This window comes from Apteryx mantelli, chromosome 17, assembly GCF_036417845.1.
Source record: "Apteryx mantelli isolate bAptMan1 chromosome 17, bAptMan1.hap1, whole genome shotgun sequence".
Lineage (NCBI taxonomy): Eukaryota > Metazoa > Chordata > Aves > Apterygiformes > Apterygidae > Apteryx > Apteryx mantelli.
The window spans coordinates 12,485,217-12,505,627 of NC_089994.1; the positions used below are offsets into that span (position 1 = coordinate 12,485,217).

The window sequence follows — 20,411 nt, forward strand, 5'->3', positions numbered from 1 at the left end:
ACTAAATTGATGAAGCTAATTATATATAATACACATTTGAATTTTTTTTTAAATTGTATCAAATCCAAGAAAACATAGCATGTAAAAAAGTAAACTTGGTCAAAAGTTTTGTGATTTTTTTCTATAAATGGAAGTTTTCATTAATGTATTACTCTTCATCATTTGCCTAATGCTTCAATGATGTCATAACAACATATTCGTATAGCATACAGCTGCAATAAAAAGCTGACATGACAGAAATTAAACATTGTGGCTTCATTACAGGATTAAATGGAAGGGAAATTAGATGAGGAAAGAGCATTTATATCAAAACTAACTGTATCAAAACTAACGAGGTACAAAAATAAGAAATAAGAGTCAAAACATTTGTGAAAGATAATCCTTTTCATTCTGTGTAAAACATCAGTAACACAGAAATTAATTCTCATCTTGAAGACAGTTTAAGCTTACGCAAGAGCCTCCACCATTGTCACTCTCACGATAGAGTTCTATGGGAGTTAGCATTGAAATACTTCAGGAAAAATTGCTAAGACTCAAAACATGAAATAAAAGAATCTCAGCCAAGTTACAAGTTCCAATTCCAGTTTTGCAGATGCTAGACTTGTACTTGTTTGCACAGCAAGCAAAAAAAGTACGAAGAAATAACTTTATGTTGAGAAACAATCTTCCTAAAAAGCTACTGTCACCTCAGAACACATTAGAACTTACTACACATTTTGCCTGAGGATAAATGTCACACAACTATGAATTAACAAGCCTGGAAGAGCACTATGAATACTGTGATGGAAAAGAAATCACAGGGATTTGATTCAGCAAGCTGAAATCTTATTCTGTAGGATTATGCAGTGCATTAAAACTTTTTGAAATACTACAATTAATACTGGCAAAGATGGCAGAACCTAGACAATTCTTTCAATACCAGATTCAGATGGCAGATTTAGATAAAGGATTTTTTAAGCAGATGAGTTCGGATATATGATGATTTCCATGCTCTTTGGGCCCTCAGCACTACTAGCAAGTACTTAACAATGTTTGGCAGTGTTTGTACAAGCCCAGCTCTCTTCAGTAAGTTTTGAAGTCCTATTTTTAAATCCTCCTCAATACCTAGCCATGCTATATCCAATACTCCACAATGAAACTTAGTATGAGGAAAATAAGGGCTATCAATAGAAAGGGCTTAAAAGATTCTATTAGAAAATACAAAGAAGGCCTTTACGTAAGTCCAAGCCAATGAGCTGATTTACCACTCAAGTTCTCTAAGTGCAATTTGCTGTTGGTAAGAGCCTCCACAACATACATGTACAGTGAAGTTTTTCCAAAAGTCTTGTGAAAACTTATTATGACAACAGCTTTTGTATCATTAAACATGTCCCTAGCAAAGACAGCAATTTCCCCCAAAAAACTTCTCACTTATTCACAGTTCCTTTATTCTCCATTTTTAATAGAAATTCTATCAATGTAAACTAAGCCTAAGTAAACACCACTCTACACTGAAATAAACTGTAGTAGTCACAACTACATCTTCAGTGTTTCTTCAAACAATATTAATAGACAGACATCCTCACCTAAAATGACTGGGTTTAAAACATTTCTTTTTGAGCAGAATACATCTCATACCATTCAGATTGCATCAACAGCTAAGAATAACAAAATTTAATACTTTTGCTGCTGTGAGGGCATTTGCGGTGATTCTAGTGATACAGCTATACTGTTAAGATACGAATTTTAGTTTTAAGAATATTTGACCCATATTCATCCTCAATGGTCAGCAGTTCACTGTCATATCACACTCAATATGAATTAAGCTTTCAAATTTTTTTTCTCCCAAAGCAGACATGCAGCATATTTTATGTCTAATAGCCAACATCTGGCAGAGCATCATACACAGGCATTTACAGAATTATTCAAAATAACTTCACAAAAACATGTTTTATATAACACTTCTGAATTAATTAACAAACCCAGCTTATTTGCTGTTTGCATCAAATGCCTTCTGGGACATCAGTCTAAGAAGATATGTTCTCCAAACTGCTTCCAGTGCCATTTATTTCATCTGCACTTTTACTCTGGATGATTGTATTCTCACAGTTTCAGGCTACAGCTCCACTTTAGGATTTCTGACTAACATTTTCTTAAGCCTCCCACTTGTCTGCATTATCATCACCTAATTTAGGCTAGACACTTCAAAGAGCAAAGATGATATGTTTTTATAAATTGCATTCACATACCACAAGGTATGTGGTAGGACTAAAACTGTCCTAAGTTTAATTAAAATAACAGTTTTCTGGAGGTCATGATTATGCAGCATGCCCACAAAAATCATCTTGAGTGCTGCACTTATGCACTCAAAATTGAATGACAATGCTGATCAGGATACACTACTTGTCTATAAGCAGTTACAAAGAGAAATATTTATGGAAACAGATGATGCTTCCTGTTAAAATTTTGTGCTAACAGCTATTATCACAAGTACATAGAGTTTTGTATATGTCTAGTATGTACCTTCCAGTTTTTCTAAAACAGCTTTGAAATGCTGTAGTACTTTGGAAACTACTTTCATCATTGGTTTAGCTGGAACTTAATGATAAGCATAATCACTATAAGAAATAACCTGACACAATATTACATATTTTAAACAATTTAGATGAAGCCTGACTACCGAAGACTTCCAAAACAAGTCAGCACTGGCCATAACAAAGCTCTCGGTGCAAGTCCCTTTACTAAGCAACTCATTTGTAAAATACCATAATGAATAACCCATTTATAGTATATGGGAATACCATCAATTTTACATTGCTTTTAACTCTCCATTTTCCAAAAACTAGATGAAAGTAGTGCAGACTGTATGGCTTTTATGGTAGAGATCAGTAATTCACCCTGTATCATTTGTTATTTAAGTGTATGTAATTGAGCTAAAAGGTAAGCATTTTAGCTGTAGGGGAACTAGCGTATATTACTTCTCTGGATACATAAGCAATGGTGTCCCAGTAACACAGGGCTGGCGGTAGTTGCATACACCCATACTACCTTGAATCTAAAAGTTGCATCATCAGTGATCCACAAAAATAGTAACTGATTACCACATTCTCCCTTTGTTTTGTACATTGTTCCCTCATTCAAAAATTTGTAAAAAGTACCTATAAAATAAAAATAAGCACTTCAGTTTCTTCTTGCTATCATTTAAGGTAGAGCTAATGAAAAGGTGTTAGTTATTTAAAAAAACTGGCAGAGGCGTTATTGTTGTTATTTGAAATATTTCAGGGAAGGTAAAACCAATACCTTCTGCAGCCATACTCAAGACCTTTAATAAATAAAGAAAAAAAGAAAAGAAATTTAGAAGAAATCCACAGTTACAATGCCACAGACAAAAGAATCCACACTACCACTATGCAGAATGCACAAATGAACCAAATGCATTAGGGAAACAAAAGACAAACAAACCAAAGTGAAAACATTCAAGCCGAAAGTTAATGAAATAAGCCAGCAACTTTGAGACAGAGATTTAACTTCCTCAATGTTCCATTAACACTGATGCATTTTAAGATTGCAAAGATCTTCTTTGTTTTGTTAGATGATAAGGGATGGGCTCTTGGGAAAATTCTAATTTATCTAAGAAATACCAAATCTGAATGAAGAAAAAAAATCTGGGATGAAACTACATTTTTAGAACCATTGAAAAGTACCTGAAATGGTTGCTGCTGGGATGAAAAAGCAGCAGAAACATTTGGAGGAAGCTGGGTTGCTATAGCGACAGGAGTACCAGTCTGCCCATCCTTTCCTGTCACAACCTTTACCTGAGAGAAATATTTTGGGAAAAAAAAAAGGGAGAATCATTTTCTTTTTAAAAGTTTTTCTTCTTTTTCTTTTTTAAACTGTTCAACACACTTGTTTTTGACTGATGGCACCTCACTGAAGAGGGGATTATAAGTAAATGACCACCAGTGCAGCTTGGTTTGAACGCAGGCAATTTTTGAAGAGTTCTGTTTCACTTTTAGTAGCAGAACAGAGCAAGGCCTTGACTATCTATAGTGACCTCTCACCACTGGAAAGCTTTTCTTAAATCCAGTTCACATAAAAGCGTGGTTTAAGTTTAATGATTGTAGTTCCTAATGGACAACAAATTAGCATGACAGACAGTTTGAACTTAAGAGAGCCCCAACATTTAATTAAGCAATGAGCACAGCCACCATTCGCTCTCCCCCATTAATTCCCAAAGTGAACAACCTTTCCAGGCAAGGGATGAAGTGCATTGCTTTAGCAGAAAGTGATAAAGAGGGGGGAGGGGGAAATAAAAGAGAAGACGACAAAAAATACAAAGAAATAACATACTCAAAAGATGTCTTAATCTTTCAAAAGGATTCATCATTTGAAAACACTGAAACAACTTGTTGTTGCAGTCTGCAATATTTTCCAGCAGTTAAACTGACAAGCAGCTTTCACGAACAAGATGATCCATCACAAGAAACTGTTAAGTACAGCAAATTCAAAACCCACAAGACTGAGGGGCAGAGTCTCAACTGATGTAAATTGTAGTAGTACCACTGACTTCAATGAACCTATACAATTTACATCCACTAAAGATCTCAAAATTTGCATACTACAGTTAAAAATACCTGTTTTTCAGCTGACAAACATGCAAACCAACAAGAACACCTAAACAATCTGACAAAATACAAGCCAAGTGAAAAAAATATTGGATAGCCATTGTCAATAAATTATAACAGGCTAGTTTTTAAGTTCCTAGATATAGAAATAAACGATTCCTTTAAAATTATCAATAACTATCATAAACAGAACATATATATATTTTTTCCTCATAAAGAACTTCAGACCACAAAACAATGAACAAGTTAAACTCCAGCAGTTACACAGTTAATATTTCCTGCAAATTCCAACTGAAGATGTGACCACTAATGACTTACACCTAAGAGTCACCAATTTTCACTGAAGACACTGATTTATAACAGATATTTCAAAGCAATATGAGTTTCTTTACAGAACTTTTTTTTTTTTTAATACAAAAAAGCAACTGCATACCCACACATTTCCACAAATTTTAAAAGGTATTTATGAGTGCCAAGTGGTGCTAATTCATCAGTTATATCAGCACTGTTGCAACCACTTACCATACAACTGGCACGCTCTGCACAAGAGAGGCACTGTTCCAGCACCCAAAGGGGTGCTGCGGGTCAAGACTAACATGAATGGGTACAAACATGAAGGAAAGCTGCACGGCATCTGTTTGCAGCAAGCTTATTTCAAGTCATTTGCCATTAATAAACAGTGGATTAAAGTAATTTAATTATTTTAAACCTCTGTGTAAATAACAGAAGTTAACTTTTTAATGTCCAGGCTATAAATGCTTTTTCTTTTTTTTTCTTTTTTTTTAAACCATTCAGGCTGCAATATATGCACAAGGTTCTAAGACGACCTAAATAAACTGATGCCTTACTGTGGATCCATATACATTATGATTCACATAATTAATGAGAATAAATAATTAGAATTCACAAGAGACAAATAAAGGTTTAACCTCTTATGAGACTTTTTGCTTTTTTTTTTTTTGGTTTGTGTATGACTAGTGAGTGAAATTTAATTTATGATACATAATCATTCTGATAGCTTAAAACAGCTTCCACAGCAATGCCAAACTCATTTATGTTTTATCTTACCTATTTCACATACGGGACTTGCATACTAAACTAGGACAACAAAAGCTCCTTGCACCTCTCTGAAGTACTTTGCTTTTAAATACATACATCTGATTGCATGCTCAAACCAACCTGTAAGATAACACTACCTAGCAAAACTGCATTCCCTCAAAGCATGCATTTAAAAAAACCCTGCAATACTACTTAAAGTAAAAATGATTTTTCACATACTCTCATACTGTCTAATACTTCAGAATCCAGGTGCAACAACTTCCTCTACTATTTTATTCCAAAACATTAACCAAAAGATTTCTTACCTCATCATTGATAACCTCAGATTGTTCCTCCTCTTCCTCCTCCTCCAGATCCAAGTCATTTTGCCTAAGGTATGCTTGCAGTGGAACACAATGTTTCTTCTTAAAAGCTAAAAAGTCCATCATATTCCCTTGAAGATGTTGCAGGAAAAACAGTTCAATCAAACATTCCTTAAAAGTTTCCTTAAGCATTTCCATTTGCTTATGATGATGATCCAAACATTGTTTTCTCATCTGAGCAGTCTCTTGATTGGCAGGAGGAATCTCCTCCAACTTTTTGGGTTGTTTTTTCACTGCCGTATTAACTGTAGGAGCAAGAGGAAGATTTGACAGTCCCTGTGGTACCGTGGCCCGTGAAGGACTTGTGGGAGGAGGTGGTGATGTCATTCCAAATGCACTAGGTCCTCCAACTCCTGCTATTAATCCACCAGAAGTCCTGTCATAGCCAATGGGTCTACTCAGCTGCTGTCCTTGAAGCACTTGTTGCTGCTGCTGCATAAGTTGCCCTTGGATAATATTGCTGATTTGCGGAGGCAAGCTGGTAGTTGTAATATGACCTGGGCTAGTCAAAGATTGCATGTTTGCTCCACTAGCTACAGGACTTTGAGGACCCAGATGATGAATAGTGCCACCAGACTGTGAATGAGGTTGTGAAAGTCTGCGTTCTCTTACGGTAGCAGGCGTCCCAGAAGATGGAAGCTGTACTTGTGCTGCAGCTCCTTGAGCAATCTGTGCAATTCCTGGTCCTTCTTGATATACGAAGTGTCCACCATTTGAAGGACTCAAGCTGATTTGTCTCACAAGTACGCTAGCATCTACAAAACCTCTAGTGGGGCTCTGGCTGCACATACCCAGGCCAGGGCCTGGCGTACCCGCCCGAACACTCGGTAATGTTTGCACTGGCACAGGGCTCGGCTGTGTAGGGCTTTGAGACTGAACTTGTTGAGGCAGCGGTGATGTGACTTGAATATACGATGGGGATCCATGCTCAAACCGCCTCTGCTGAGGACTAAACTGAAAACTTGGTGATGTTGGATTTGGAATTGGCAAAGGGGTAAGTGTTATCTGCTGGTTTCCTGAAGCTACTGGTCCAACGTTTTGTAGCGTGATGTTCACATTCTGCCCAGCTACTGGACTTCTGCTCATTATAAACTGCTGTATTTGGTAACTGGGGGACTGTGGTGCAGATGGGCTTGCTGAAGGTGCAAAAGAAGCTGCAGGGGACTGGGGTAAATTTGTCTGTTGCTCCTCTCCCTCACTGCCTGTGAAGGATCTGGACCTCTGGAGCTGACGCTGAGCATTCTGAGGACCGTTACCATGGTGCATTATCACTGCTCTAGAGTTTTTACAGTATATTCTAAAGAAATATACAAAAACAGAAATTCAGGGAAGGTAAATACATTTCTGTAACTGAGAGAAACTATTAGAATACCTTCTAGTAGGAACTTAGTTATTCTGTCTTTGCAGTTACTTAGAAGTTTTACGTTATCAGTCAAGTTTTCTGAAATCCTCATCACCAGGAAAACTTACTTAAATCCCTCATACATTTCTCTAGCTAACAAAATGCTATTGAATAGTTTACAAATGATACATTCCTCTTAAGCAGTCAGACTGACTTTAAATGATTAAAAACACTTTTTCCTTTTCTGTGGAACTTCAAGAATGAAAAGTCTCCACTACCAAAAATACCTACTCCTTTTGTGCTCTTTATTCCCAATGTTTCAATGTTTTACCATTTAATACTATATTCTCCAAAACACAGCAGCTGCAAAAATGTAAAGTAGGTTTCATCAATAATAATGAAAAATATTATGAAAAGTGGACACAGACTACTCAACTTTATTATTCTAACTATTGAAGAAAATATAGATGTTGCATGAAAGATCTCTTTTCCAAATGATCTGGAAGTTTGAAAAAGTATTGTACATGATATTTAATTCTGCATTCTCTTTCCTTCAGAACACCAACACTTTAAAAAGATAAAAATCAATCCAAATCTGCATTTCATTTAAAATGCTGTTTATTGAGCCAAGCTATCCAGAGATTAGAAAGCACTCTGATTTTGAGGTTCAGTCACTTAGCAAAAAAAAAAAAAAAAAAAAGTCCATTAACATGCACTGACCAGCAGACACAGTGCTGGGTGTCACGCAGCAGCAAAAGAAAAAGGAAAATTGATTTTTCTCAAAATTTCTCTCATATTTTGAAAATAACTGTTCCTTGTCAGTATTTCAGGCCAAACACAGACACGTATGCTGCCATTTGCCCTTGCTTCTAACTACATTAACTCCCAACCCCTCGTCACAAGTGGCCAGAGGCAGTATATATCAACATCGCAGCACGAGCAGAAAGGCATGTGTGCAGTAATTGGATGTCCTGCTACTCTTCCGCTCCGCACAGTAAATTGCCACACAAATCTCTTCCCCTGTCCCGGGCTATCTGCGGCAATCTGTTCAAGCCCTGGGGACGGGGATATCCCTTTCCTGGCCGCAGGAAACGGTCCTCTCCCCAGGAAGGTGGGAAGCAGAGCAGCGCTGTCACACACGTGCTGTCTAACGGCAGAAGAGGAAAGGGGCTACGGGCGGGTGCAGGACCTCACGCTGCGGGACGGGGCCAGCCCGCACAAGGAGCCAAGCCCGTCTCCGGGCAGGTCTCACCTCTCCCGGCCCTCAGAGCTTAAACCAGCGCAGGGGGGAGGGAGAAAAATCCACTCCTTACAGGCACCTCTTCCGAAAGATTTAACAATGCTGCAATACTTAGTGGTGCGGTGACTCTTTCATGACACCGATACCAAATAATTAAGATCCAAATGATATCACCTATCGCTGGTAGCAAGGTCTTATTATTTTAATTGCCTGTACCTCGGCAACGTTTACGGCCCGGGTGAAAACACGTAATTACACGGTGATAGCGAAGCGTCGGCGGCGCGCTGCCTGCCCAGGGAGTCGGGAGCTCCTTTTGTGTGCGCAGAGGCGCCCGCCCCGCTCCGCGGACCCCGCCGGGGCCCGCCGCCCGCCCCGAGCGCGGGGCGCCCCGCCGCGGCGCAGCGGGAGGGTCCCGGCGGCGCCGCCGCCGCCGCGGGCCCGGCCCGGCCCGGCCCTGCCCCGCCGCGGGGCACGGCGCCGCGCGGAAGGCCCGCTCCGCCGCAGCCTCCCCCGCCGCCAGGACCGGCGCCGCCGGCCCGGCCTCGGGCCCGAGGCCTGCGGGGGGGAGGCGGGGCGGAGCGGGGCCCGGCGCGGCCGCCCCCCGCCGCCCCCCGAGCCCGGCGGGCCCCACTTACCGCGGGCGCCGGGGCCAGACTTTCCATTCGCTCCTCACAGGAAGCGGGGGCGGGGGGCGGCCGGAGCGGCAGCCGCTACCAGCGCCGGCAGGAGACAAACCGCGCCTCCTGCGCCTCGCTCCAGCGCCAGCCGCCCGCCGCGCCTGCGCCGCCGCCCCGTGCGCCTCTGCGCATGCGCCGCCCGCCGCGCCTGCGCGTGGCGCCCCGCCGCCCGCCGGGTCGGGGCGGCCGGGGAGATGGCGGCGCCGGGCGCGGGGGGTAGAGGCAGGCGCCGGGGCCCCGCACCGCTGCTCCCGCTCAGCGGATAAAACACTGGCGCTCTCCTCCCCCCGGCAGCGCGGCCCTCCGCAGGAAAGGCTCGGTGCTGCTCCCGGGGCGAGCGGACACGGCTGCCCTGGAGCAGGGGCAGGAAAGGCCCGGCCCGAGGGAGGCAGAGGCGCCGCGCACCTCCTGCGGCTGCAGCAGCTGCTGCCCGAACGCAGGGGCAGCGGGCAGGGTTCGGGTCTTAGCAATCATCAAAATACCACTTCTGCCCGCTGAGGAATGACGCTCAGTTCAGATATAGCAGAAAGCAGGTTTTATTCCGCTGTTTTTAACATCAGCTAATGAAGAGTTCGTTGACGCTGGAGTGCGGGGTGTACGCGAGCTCCGTTTTTCAGGGGCTGACGCCCTCCTGCAGACTGCCGTCAGGACGACTTCGACAGTGATTTCCTTTGGATCGTCGCTGCTGAAGCAGTTCTTTTGGTCTGATCACCAGGACTTCGTTCCTGGAACTTTTTGTGATTAAATCTAAAATTATATGAGTACTGGTTGCTAGTTGAGGGTACAGAGTATTCACACATCTAAGATAAAACTGAAAAGAAGTGACAGAGTTTACAAAGAAGATAAAAATTCTATGAAGTAAAATTCATTATATTTAAATAATACAGCATCTGGGGATATACTGTTTTCTAAAGAGTAAAAGACTATTCTCCCATCGTTTTCATTTATTTTCATTAAATTTAAAAGTGAGCAATGATATTTACTGAAGATTTAAGAAATTTATTTTCAATAGCAGAACATGAAATAAAAAGTAAAAAGTTACCTGACATAAGCTAAGTCATCAGAAGTATCTCTGCACAGTTGTCATCAGACTGATGGTTACTACAGCTGATGCTGTCAGATGTTTCTGCTTGAAAAAACTGACAGCATTACAGGCTCTCTAGCTCTGCTGGAATGGCAGGTACTACAGGCGTTTGCTGTAATATAGCTACAGCTGGAGCCAGCATACTTTCTGAAGCCTGTAAGTTCCATAAAAATAAACTGTTGTACTTTCAACATTACAAGTGTTTTAAAGTGATATAATCACAAAAGAGAGTGTGAAGTTTTAACAAAGGCACCCACTGAGGGAGATAGGTACACTGAACAAGTACAATTATACTAGTACCATAAACTGCATCTGTTTCGTTCTATATATGGACTGCCTTTTCAGCATCATAAAATCCAACTTGGGCTGAAGGCGAAAATTTTTTGTCTATGATTATTCTTTGAATAGTATGCTTACATCTTTGAACAATAAGACTAATTTTTAAGTTACATTTAGGTCCATCACCAATGATCTCAGCTCAGATAAAACCAAATAGTCCTGTTACACGAAGTCCCAGTTCTCTCTCTTTGCCGAGAGAGGCCTACACACGCAGTCTGTGCTTACAGATTCATTGATGGGATTCATTAAACTTAGAGGAACACTTATCTCTGCATACTATTTTAGGAATGAATTGAATTCATCTGCCACATTGGTAATCATAGTCTGCATTTTTGATTCTCACCTGTGTTTCTCCCTGTAGTTGACACTGGATTTGCTCCATTTTTTGTTCCTCATCTTGCAGCTGCTGCTCCTGCAGTTGTAAGCGTATTTGTTCTTCAGTCAATGCCTATGATAATAGAAGTAGAGAGGGGGAGGGGCTAATTGCATCAATAAACTTGCTTTTATTAGTTTTAATTCTTCATGGTAACAGTCATTTTTGCACTATTAAGTCCTGTGAAGATTAATGCTGAAACGAATTCTTAATTGTCTGTAATTGCAACAGAAAATTCTGACTTGACAAAAAAATTATTATATATCATGGCTGCCTGCTTCTGACATTGCTAAAATAATAATAGTAATAATAATGAGATGAACACAGAAATGTAAGGGAACAGATCTGGAATTAATCCAGAAAGACAATTGATTGCTTATAGCTTTGATGCACTGGCAAAGGGGATCAAGCACTCAAGAGCCCTATTGAACAGTTTTCCAAAAACCTCGTATTTTTTCTGACTCCCAGCCTTCCTAATTATTTTTATATGCAGAAGGCAACTCATATTGAAGAAATCTTACAGAATGGCATAAACCTGGAAAAAAAGAATGGACCTTTTCCCTCACTGTCACTGGCTCTGTACAGATGGAAATAACCTCAGAAAGACAGCAGCTTCTTACAGTTGTCTGCACAAGTCTGGAAATAAACATTATAAAACTACAAGATGTTTAAATTTCTGGCTCTGATCTAGTAAGGCACTTATTTTTTATATATCTTTAAAGAACTGCTCACATTCTTACTATTACAGTGCCTGCGCTAAAAAGTCTATTGGACAATCACCTCCCTGAGCAGCCACTTCTTGAAACAAATATTAGTACCTTTCTTCAATGGCGTCTCTTCCACAGAATTACCACTTATCAGCCTGTAAAACAAATAAACTCGTTAAATACTGATCCCGATAAAACACTGAAACTTCTGAAATTCAACTGCTTCATGTCTAATGAAACGTGCCACAGTGAAGACCTACACCTACACTAGTTTAGAATCGGTCAGATTATTTTCATGGGAAACTTTGTATTCTTTTTCAGTTTTATAGAAAGAAAGTTCTCTTTCCTCCTCAGATTTCACGTTTTCAAAACACTAGGGTCATTTAAGTTCTTATTTGCAAAATGCCTGATAAACAGTCTCTCCTATATAGGATTGGATTTTTTTAAAAACCCTTAAAATAGCAGGATGCTTGCTAACAGACCCCACCCATAATTGGCTTGAATGAAGTCCGAAATCTCTTCAATTTCACTTTCTAGCTGAAAACCTCTTGTGAAGAACAGATACCTGCCCATTGGTGTAAGGTGAGCAAAAGCCTCCCTCTGCTCTCAGCACCCCCTTCCAGGAAGGGCAGCAGTCATTCGAGAGAAGCTTTCAAACATCTTGAACTACATGAACATCAGCTCGCAAACATCAGCACTAGTTCATTCGAAATCCAGTGATAGATCATCAGTAAAGACATTTATCATTTATCAAGCGCAGGAAACACCCACAGATATTAATGTTCTTTTTGATAGTCCCGACTCAGAAATCCAGATGGCTTACAAGATGAAACGTGGGAGGGAAAGATGGAAATAGAAGATACAGTAAGGGAAAGGCCAAGGTTTTCATTTTCCCTTTACTTTGAAGGCAAGTTTTTTTGCATATCAAAGATTTGATCCTACCTTTAAAGGAGAAAAATTTTACAGAAGCAAATGACAAACTAAGAGGACGACTTCAGCCAAAAATCCTACTCTTTCTCCTAGAAACATCTTCCCTCTATTTTCAATTCTAAAATAACTATACTATTTCTCAGTGCAAAAGTCACCTGTATACATGGATATCTTTGTCTCTCTCAGTCCTATCACACCATTCTTTAGCTTTTGCATCTATCAGTAGATTTAAATCAGTATCATAGAACACAACAGTATCTGCATTTGCATGGCTGACACCTGTGGAAGGAGTGTGGAAAGAAAGAATAGCACAGAAGAATCGCTTGTCTTGGTTGAAGGTTTTTATCAATTTCTAAAATAGAGAGAAAAACAACTTAATTACAACTTCACATCAATGCAAGATAAATCTCCAAACAAACTTTTTTAAAAGAATAAGAAGATCAGAAAAACTGCTTGCTTATTACCTTCCCAATCTATATTAAGCTTGCCTACATTTTAAGGTATCTGGGAGCCCACATTATAGATGTACATAACTGAAAATTAATTTATGCACCATTAAGAATCATTTATGTACCATTTATGGTGCAGTTGACCAGACTAAAAACTACAAATCTAAAATAACAACATTGTGTCCTATGACTGGGCACACCTGATTGGGTTATTACATTCTGTTCATGCTTCATCATTTTTCTTGTCTATTGACTAAATTGAATCCCTTCTACTGTGCTGACGTGAGTTGCCTTAAGGCAAAGTATTTCAGTTAGGTTTTATACTGCATCTGACAGAAAGCATAACAATGAAATTTGACATCAAACAAAACAAAAAAAAAAGATAACTGAACCATATTGTTAATGTTTGCTCAAAGCGTAGGCCCCAAAGGATATTGAAAATCTTACTGGGGAGGGAAATGAGCATACTTTCAATTTATCCTCAGGCAATGCCAGGGCACTATACAGAAATAAAGCCCCCTGGAGTAAGGCTGAGGAAGTGCCAACACAAAAATGCAACTACAGTTAAAGTACTAACAGTGTAGCTATCTACAGACAGAGAAAACAGAAGCAATTAGTCAAAAATGCTATTGTGAAATTAAAAAAAAAAAATTGTATTTCAAGCATGAATTACTCAAACATACAACAACCTATGGCATACCTCTTGGAAACACCCTGGATGCCACATCAAATAGCAATATAACTGACATATGTTGTACATAGCCATTCCTGTGCTACAGTTACATATGTATTTTGCTTAAATAACAAATGGGCTTATGGCTTTCCCAAATTGGAGACCCAAATAAATAACTTCCCTCTGGCATTTTTCCTCCCACTAAGAGTGTCTATTTGCTATTAATTTGAGTAAGAAGTCCTCTCACCAGATAATAGATAACTTTGAGCACCACTCGCATTAACTGTTATGTATGTGAGAAAATGGAAAAGCTCTAGTATATGAAACGTTGGAATCATCTGCATCAAAATCAACACACGATGTCCTCCTGCTTTCAGCTTCCAAAGACCGACAGCCAGAGCGTCCATCTTTCCTGTTTATGAAATAAGAACTTAATGGTTCTGCACATAGCATTCAACAATTAGAGAACATTAGCACAGTTATATCAATTTTTTGATTCATTACCTGAATCATGTTGCACCAGCTCGGTGTCTGGAAACTGTAGAAAATGAGACCTTGCTATCTGCTGCAGCAGACGGAAGTAGGGAAATATCTGTTCTTTTAGATTAAACTTGAAGACCTTCATTTCATTGCTATATGAATGAGGAGGATTTGCTACATACAAATATGGAGGAGCAGCAACTACAGCTGGCAGCATGCACAGAGCTCTGGAAAATGAAACAAGACTTTAATATATTAATTTTTAACAGCTTGGGCTGTTAACTACTCAAGAACAATAATAAGGCAGGCATCTGCACAGAAGCGTAAAGAAATTGGCTAAAGGTAGCTGAAAGTAGATCGGTAAAGCTTTATGTCAACATGAGATAAAAGTAAAAATGCTCGGTATCAGAACAGGACAAGAGAAAATTGCCACTATCCCTAAAGTTACAAAGATAAGCCTCTCTCTGAGTTACAACTGCCATTGTTTTTGTAAGAATTCACAGAAAAATACAAGATATGTCATACCTGAAAATAAAGTAGAATTGCTACGTAAATAATAATTGCTATGGAACTAGTAAGAGTTTTAAAATCTTAAAATGACCTAAAATTAGATATCAGGGATGCAAAAGTAGATTCAGCATATGGGAACTCAGTCTGCAATAAACAAGAAAAGATAATAAAGTACCAAACAAGGCAACTCTTATTTAGTATTTTACAGTATTTTACACGAATACTTGTTTTTGTGAATAATTTGCATAGGGAAAGATGGTGTTGTATGATAGTAAAATACACCTACCAAATTTGTGCAAAGGCTGCAGATAGATTTGTCTCAATTACCTAGTAACAATATCCTTTAGGGCAATCTGTTACTGTTTTAATGTCAGAATGAGTTCTCGCAGCAGATCCTTTAGGTCCTCTGAAGTACTTGAAGAAAGACAGCAAAGTCAGACCAGCTCCATTTGTTACTCCTGGCAGAACAATGCCAAGAGATTTTTCTTTCACTAATCCAAGAGCAAATTCTCAACAAGCGTCTGCTGTACAGAAGGGTTCTGGAACAACGACACTCATTCCCAAAATATATATTTTGTCCAGGCATTCCTTTAGTTGTCTTTTTTTATTCTATGATAGCCTTTAAAGTCAGAATTCTTTTCTGAATATATTCAGAAAAGCTGAAAGCAAAAAAAAAACAAAAAAAAACCAAAACACCCTGAAGCAAAAAAAAAGGGGGGGGGGCAAAAGAAAGCTGAAAATTAGGATAACTTAATTAAGGTGTGAGTTCTATGAAGAATATGAAAGGAGAAGTGAATAACATAAGAGCAAGAGCTGAAGAATAGAATAATGTATCCATGATACAAAGACAGATGTTAGGTTTGATATTTTAATGAAAAATAAATCTGTTTTCCTATGCCTGTGGCAAAAATATAATGGGTCTTTCATACTACCATCGGAGAGTCTACTAGAACAGATGGATGAGAGACCTGTAGACTGCAATATTCTGCATGCTTTAACAAATTAAAAAGTGCCATCTATTTCAGCAAACAGATATGCACACACGAATCTTGTAAACTATACATTATTTGTGATCATGTATATACCCTGTCATACAAAGGATTAGTATTGTACTTGAGTTGGACACCAGAGAGTAGATACTGATTTAGATATAGTGCTCAAGTCATCCACTGTCATATTAATAAATTCATTTGTCCAGGAAAGCAGTTAGACAAGAAAGATATTTTAATGAAGGAAAGTGATTTAATTTCACAGATACATGATATTACAATATGAGGATATTCTGTATGTCTCAACTAGCCACTCTATTTCAAATGGAAATGATGTGAGATAACATGTGAAACATGTACTGTCAATATTAAGGCATTGGTTTTAATGCTCGACTAAACACCACTTTGTATCATCAAGTTCACTGGAAATATAAACAAAGGACATTTAGAAAAGCAAAGGAAAATATGAACTAGGATACTTATCTCCTAAATAATTTAAGAACTAAGTTTAGACAAAAACTATGGAACAAGCACAACTGGATAAATTATAAATACAGAATACTGTTTTTCATCCTATATTTTTCAAATACTGTTTATGCTTCTTTTCACCTTCTAAAACAATTAGATATAATTAAACACAGAAAGAAGAAATTACTGAATGCAATTACCACTTAGCGTAGAACATGATTAGTCTGCAGAGCACTATGATTATACCATGTTCTTTAATCTTTAGGCTTGCCCATGACTCATTTAAAAATAACCTACCAGTAATCAAGCTCTCTTACTGCAATTGGAATGCTTCCTAATTTTAACAATGCCCGAACAATCAAAAACTACTGAAGAGATATACCTGCGTTGAAACAGGATGTCTTTATACACAGGCTTCTGCTGATTAGAAAGAGTACATGTCAGCACATGCTCGTATTTCCTTTTTAACTGCTTCTCAATATGAATTTTGGACCATCGCAAGATAAAGGACTGCACTACCTAACAGAATACAAAATAAAATTTCCCAATTGTATTTCCACAAAGGAAGAGATACTACTATTAAAAGACTATCTTCAACAGATACATACTCTGTGCAGTCTTATTGCCACTTTCTGGTAGTGATCCTCACTCCTTTCTGTAGGAGCTATCTTCCTAAAATCCAGGTAAGATTTGGAAATCCCTGGAATCAGGAAATGTGCAATGGCCCACTGAGCTTTTAAGGCAGCAGGCAGAAGCAAGTCCATCAAGAGTAAATGATGATGACTGTGAACAATAAAGATAATAATTAGAATAAGATTTATCTCATAAGTTATATCACAGCAAGAAAATTAAAAAACAAACACTGAAGTTATTTCAGAAAAATAACTGATGGACAAAAGCAAGAAGAAAATTTTTAATGAATGCTCCAGACTTCTGGAGATTGAATATTTCATCCCAGTGCTTCTCTGTCAGATTATTACCATTTTGCCTCTCATCTAAAATTAGTTATTTCCATTGTATTTTCATGACTGCCTCATAGTCTTTAAACAATTGCTTGCAGGAGGCAATACATACATTAAAGTTGCTGCGTTCAATCCATTCCTGCAACATAAAAACACAAAAATCCTGCAGCCTTTTTGCAGGATTTCAGAGTAAAGATTATTAAATGGTTCCTCTTCTGGTATTAAAAAAAAGATTATCTTGCACTTCATCCCAGTGCAGTTCTTCAAAGCTTTCAAAATTCCAAAAGAGAAGAGAATGCTCAGTTTCTCTCTCTGGTTGTGATGTTTGAGAACATTACATAGAATAACCTTAACAGAAACCGTTTTTTTCCTAAGAGGAAATACTTCTTCTATACAACACAGTAAATCAAGTCTCCTAGCTGCACAAAAGAACTGGCAATGAAAAGCCATCTTTCCTCATACTTCTTTAAATTGTTCCTTGGAAGAGTTTGGACAAAACTATGTGAAAAGCCTGTTTCAGAATACCTGTATTATATTTCTCATTATAAATTATCAACAGTATTCATAGTCAATGGATAAATTCTAAACTCTAAGATTCATGCGTGTCAATCTTTAGGTAAACTCTATCCAGAAGTATCAAAATGATTATGTATTGGATCACAGAAGCTGCCAAATCTGTGAATTAACATCCTAATATTTGCTTTCAAAAGCACATAAGGTTATAATTGCAAGAATGAAAGGAAAATTCATGGAACTAAAAAAAAAAAAAAGAAAATGCCCAGAGCTATGGCAAATTAATTCATTAATTTTCTTCTGCTCTGCTCAGGTCACAAGGCAAGGAAGAGTTATTACATGATTTATATGGCCCAATCCCAAAACATGAGCAAGAACTGAAAAACTGCAAGCACATCAAAGATACATCGCCATACAGGACTCCATCAAGGGAAGAAAGAGAAAAGTAACCAGAAACGATGCATCATCCCAAAAGGAGAGCCAAAAGACATATGCTGTAAAAACTGAAAAAATTGTAGGGAACTGTGGAAGTTGGAAAAATAAAAGTTAGAGGAAAAAGACCAGGAAGAAACGTATTTTGTAAATAAATTAAGTGAAGCCTTCAAGTCTAAAAACAAATACAGGGATTCTAAGCTACAAAATACACACCAAACTTCCTGTTGCTTCTTCTGGATAATGCATCATTTTCTCATCAAAAAAACAGATAAATTCAACACATTTGTTTAATTAAATTCTGCAAATACTAAGATGAGGTACACATCACTGGAGCAAAGATACAAGTCTCCTATACAGAGATTAAGCACTGGTCAAATACAACTGTATGCAGGGTCATCATGCCAGTAAATAAACACAACCACTAGCAAAAACATTGACCAGCCATCGAAGCAGGTTTTATTGGTAAATATCAAACACTGGTTATGAATCAGCACCCATGAAATGAAAAAATATCTCATTAAAGCAATTATCTTTAATTACAAAGCTAAAGACTTATATTTGGCAGTATATACTTTACCATAAATCATTAATATATGTATTAGACATATCAGTGTTATTTTAAAATTTGTGTCATTGTTTTAAGATAATAGTTATCAAACTTCTGAAGCCATCAAGTGTGCTTTCGTAGCTACTGTCTCTAAAGGAATTCTTTTTATGGCAATACAGTAAACGTTACTCATTAAAGTAGCCCCACTGGCGTCATCTCTACTGACAGCCATGACAGTCCTACAGCAAGATTCACTTCTGGAATTACCAATCTTCAACAGGGACTCAAAAACACCCAATACCTAAAGCGTGAACAACATTTTAAATTCTTGTTTTACTATTATAATTGATTTTCTCACATCAGAGGTATATAAATTCACATTATCAGTAATTGTTCTAATGCTACAATTATTGAAGGATTTAAAGGTCACACTCTAAAAGTTCATGAAGCAGAAAAATCAAGTAAGAGATAGAGAATACAAATAAATAGGATATTATCATCCATAAAAAATTAGATGAGTTACATTACACGGTTATCAAAACTGATCAAGACATTGAAAAAGATTAAAAAATAAATAAAAATGCTCCTGCAATACCAAATCTATAAGCAAAAAAAAAACAAACCATAACAATATATAACAAAGCTATTTGAAAAAAAGCTGAAACAGCTTCTGCTAAGAGGAAGAAAACCTCTTTAACACCACACAAGATACGTTTATGTTTTATAGTGCTCCAGATAACCGGACACTTGTCCTGGTGAGCCCACCAATTTCGGTCCTGCCCGAAATAATGTTTCGGGACTAAAACAAAATTAACCTAATAAAACATAACCTAGCAGATCTCACTGTCAATAAAACGGTGCGCTGCTCTATCGCTCACAGAGCTCTAACCACGTCTGCCTTCGATCTCACTCTCGGGTTGCCGCTGTTCTGCTATGGAAACACGTGTTTTCCACGGCGCAGGAGGCGGCCTCCCAGCCGGCCGGCCGCCACACAGCGCTCAGAGCCCCGCAGGCCGGTGGCCTCCTGGCGCCCGCTAACGGCCCGCACGCGCCCGGGCCCGCGTTCACCCACCGGCTCAGCCTGTACCGCAGGCGAGGCGCCGTCGCGGCCGCGCTCCGACCGCCGGGGCGACAGCGGGCACCCGCCGGCCCTGCCGCGCTGCCCCAGCGGGCGCCGCGGGAAGGGGGAGCCGAGAACCGCAGGAAGGCACCGCCCTGCGCGGCGGGGCGGCGCGACCGCCCGCTGCCTCGGGCCCCGGCGCGGGGGCAGAGCCCCCCTCAGCCACGGCACGGGACGCGACGGGACAGCCCGCGCCGCCCCGCCGCGCGCCGGGCGACACCATTCCGGTCTCCCCTGGGGGGGAGGGGCCCCCCCGGGTGATACCACTGCGGGGGCCGGCGGAGCGCGCACCGCGCGGTCGCACCGCCACAGGGATGGGCGGGGCCGCCGAGGACGGCGCATGCGCGCAGCGCGCCGCCGTTCGGCGCCCCCCCCCCCCCCAAAGGCGGCCAGCGCCTGCCGTTAAGTTGGCACAGAGGAATCGGGTTCCCTTAAAATGCAGCCTTTGGCCTCAAACGGCCCGAAAGCCACGGTACAAGCACCGTAAAGAGCCACAGGGGACACGTTTCCCGTGCGAGGTCCGGCCGGGCCGCCCCCGGCGCGCTGCT

General features: G+C 39.7%; 2 protein-coding genes and 1 non-coding gene across 23 annotated transcripts in view; all 3 read right to left on the minus strand.

Annotated features, from left to right (window-relative positions):
- Positions 1-9,335, minus strand: part of EP400 (E1A binding protein p400) — a 50,904-nt gene extending 41,569 nt beyond the window's left edge. For 11 of the 13 annotated variants that reach the window (XM_067307263.1, XM_067307270.1, XM_067307265.1 and 8 more), the window contains exons 1-2: positions 9,243-9,335; positions 5,969-7,322 (exon numbers count right to left, since the gene is read on the minus strand). In XM_067307263.1, the coding sequence (XP_067163364.1) occupies positions 5,969-7,291 (1,323 nt within the window). In that variant the 5' untranslated portion in view covers positions 7,292-7,322; positions 9,243-9,335. Of the gene's footprint in view, positions 1-3,683; positions 3,795-5,968; positions 7,323-8,823; positions 8,846-9,242 lie in introns of those variants that run through there. The other 2 variants (XM_067307257.1, XM_067307258.1) reach the window with 2 other exon arrangements.
- A 469-nt stretch (positions 9,336-9,804) lies between these two features.
- Positions 9,805-20,013, minus strand: LOC106497618 (E1A-binding protein p400-like). Of its 9 annotated transcripts, none has more exons than XM_067306879.1 (10): positions 19,816-20,012; positions 16,895-17,069; positions 16,669-16,805; positions 14,344-14,546; positions 14,087-14,251; positions 12,997-13,069; positions 11,899-11,942; positions 11,051-11,155; positions 10,327-10,522; positions 9,805-10,031 (listed from the first exon to the last, which is right to left on the minus strand). In XM_067306879.1, exons 2-8 carry the CDS (start codon positions 17,048-17,050, stop codon positions 11,145-11,147), a joined length of 789 nt encoding a protein of 262 aa, XP_067162980.1. In that variant the 5' UTR covers positions 17,051-17,069; positions 19,816-20,012; the 3' UTR covers positions 9,805-10,031; positions 10,327-10,522; positions 11,051-11,144. The 9 variants fall into 9 exon arrangements, 6 of the variants coding, with proteins under 6 accessions (XP_067162980.1, XP_067162979.1, XP_067162978.1 ...); XM_067306878.1 differs by lacking the exon at positions 12,997-13,069 and adding an exon at positions 12,873-12,996 and having other exon boundaries at positions 10,327-10,410; positions 19,816-20,008; XM_067306877.1 differs by lacking the exon at positions 12,997-13,069 and adding an exon at positions 12,873-12,996 and having other exon boundaries at positions 10,327-10,423; positions 19,816-20,008.
- Positions 13,568-13,705, minus strand: LOC136993590 (small nucleolar RNA SNORA49). The gene has a single exon (XR_010885964.1). It is a non-coding gene; the product is annotated as a small nucleolar RNA SNORA49 (small nucleolar RNA).
- Positions 20,014-20,411: the final 398 nt, after the last annotated feature.

Excerpts from the sequence above, each read along its gene's own strand:
- LOC106497618 (XM_067306878.1), bottom strand. The coding sequence starts at position 17,050 with ATGGACTTGCTTCTGCCTGCTGCCTTAAAAGCTCAGTGGGCCATTGCA. Across the intron at positions 12,997-14,086 it reads TCAAAGTTATCTATTATCTG|GTGTCAGCCATGCAAATGCA; the intron begins GTGAGAGGACTT and ends CTCCTTCCACAG. Across the intron at positions 11,943-12,872 it reads AAAGATATCCATGTATACAG|GCTGATAAGTGGTAATTCTG; the intron begins GTGACTTTTGCA and ends TTTGTTTTACAG.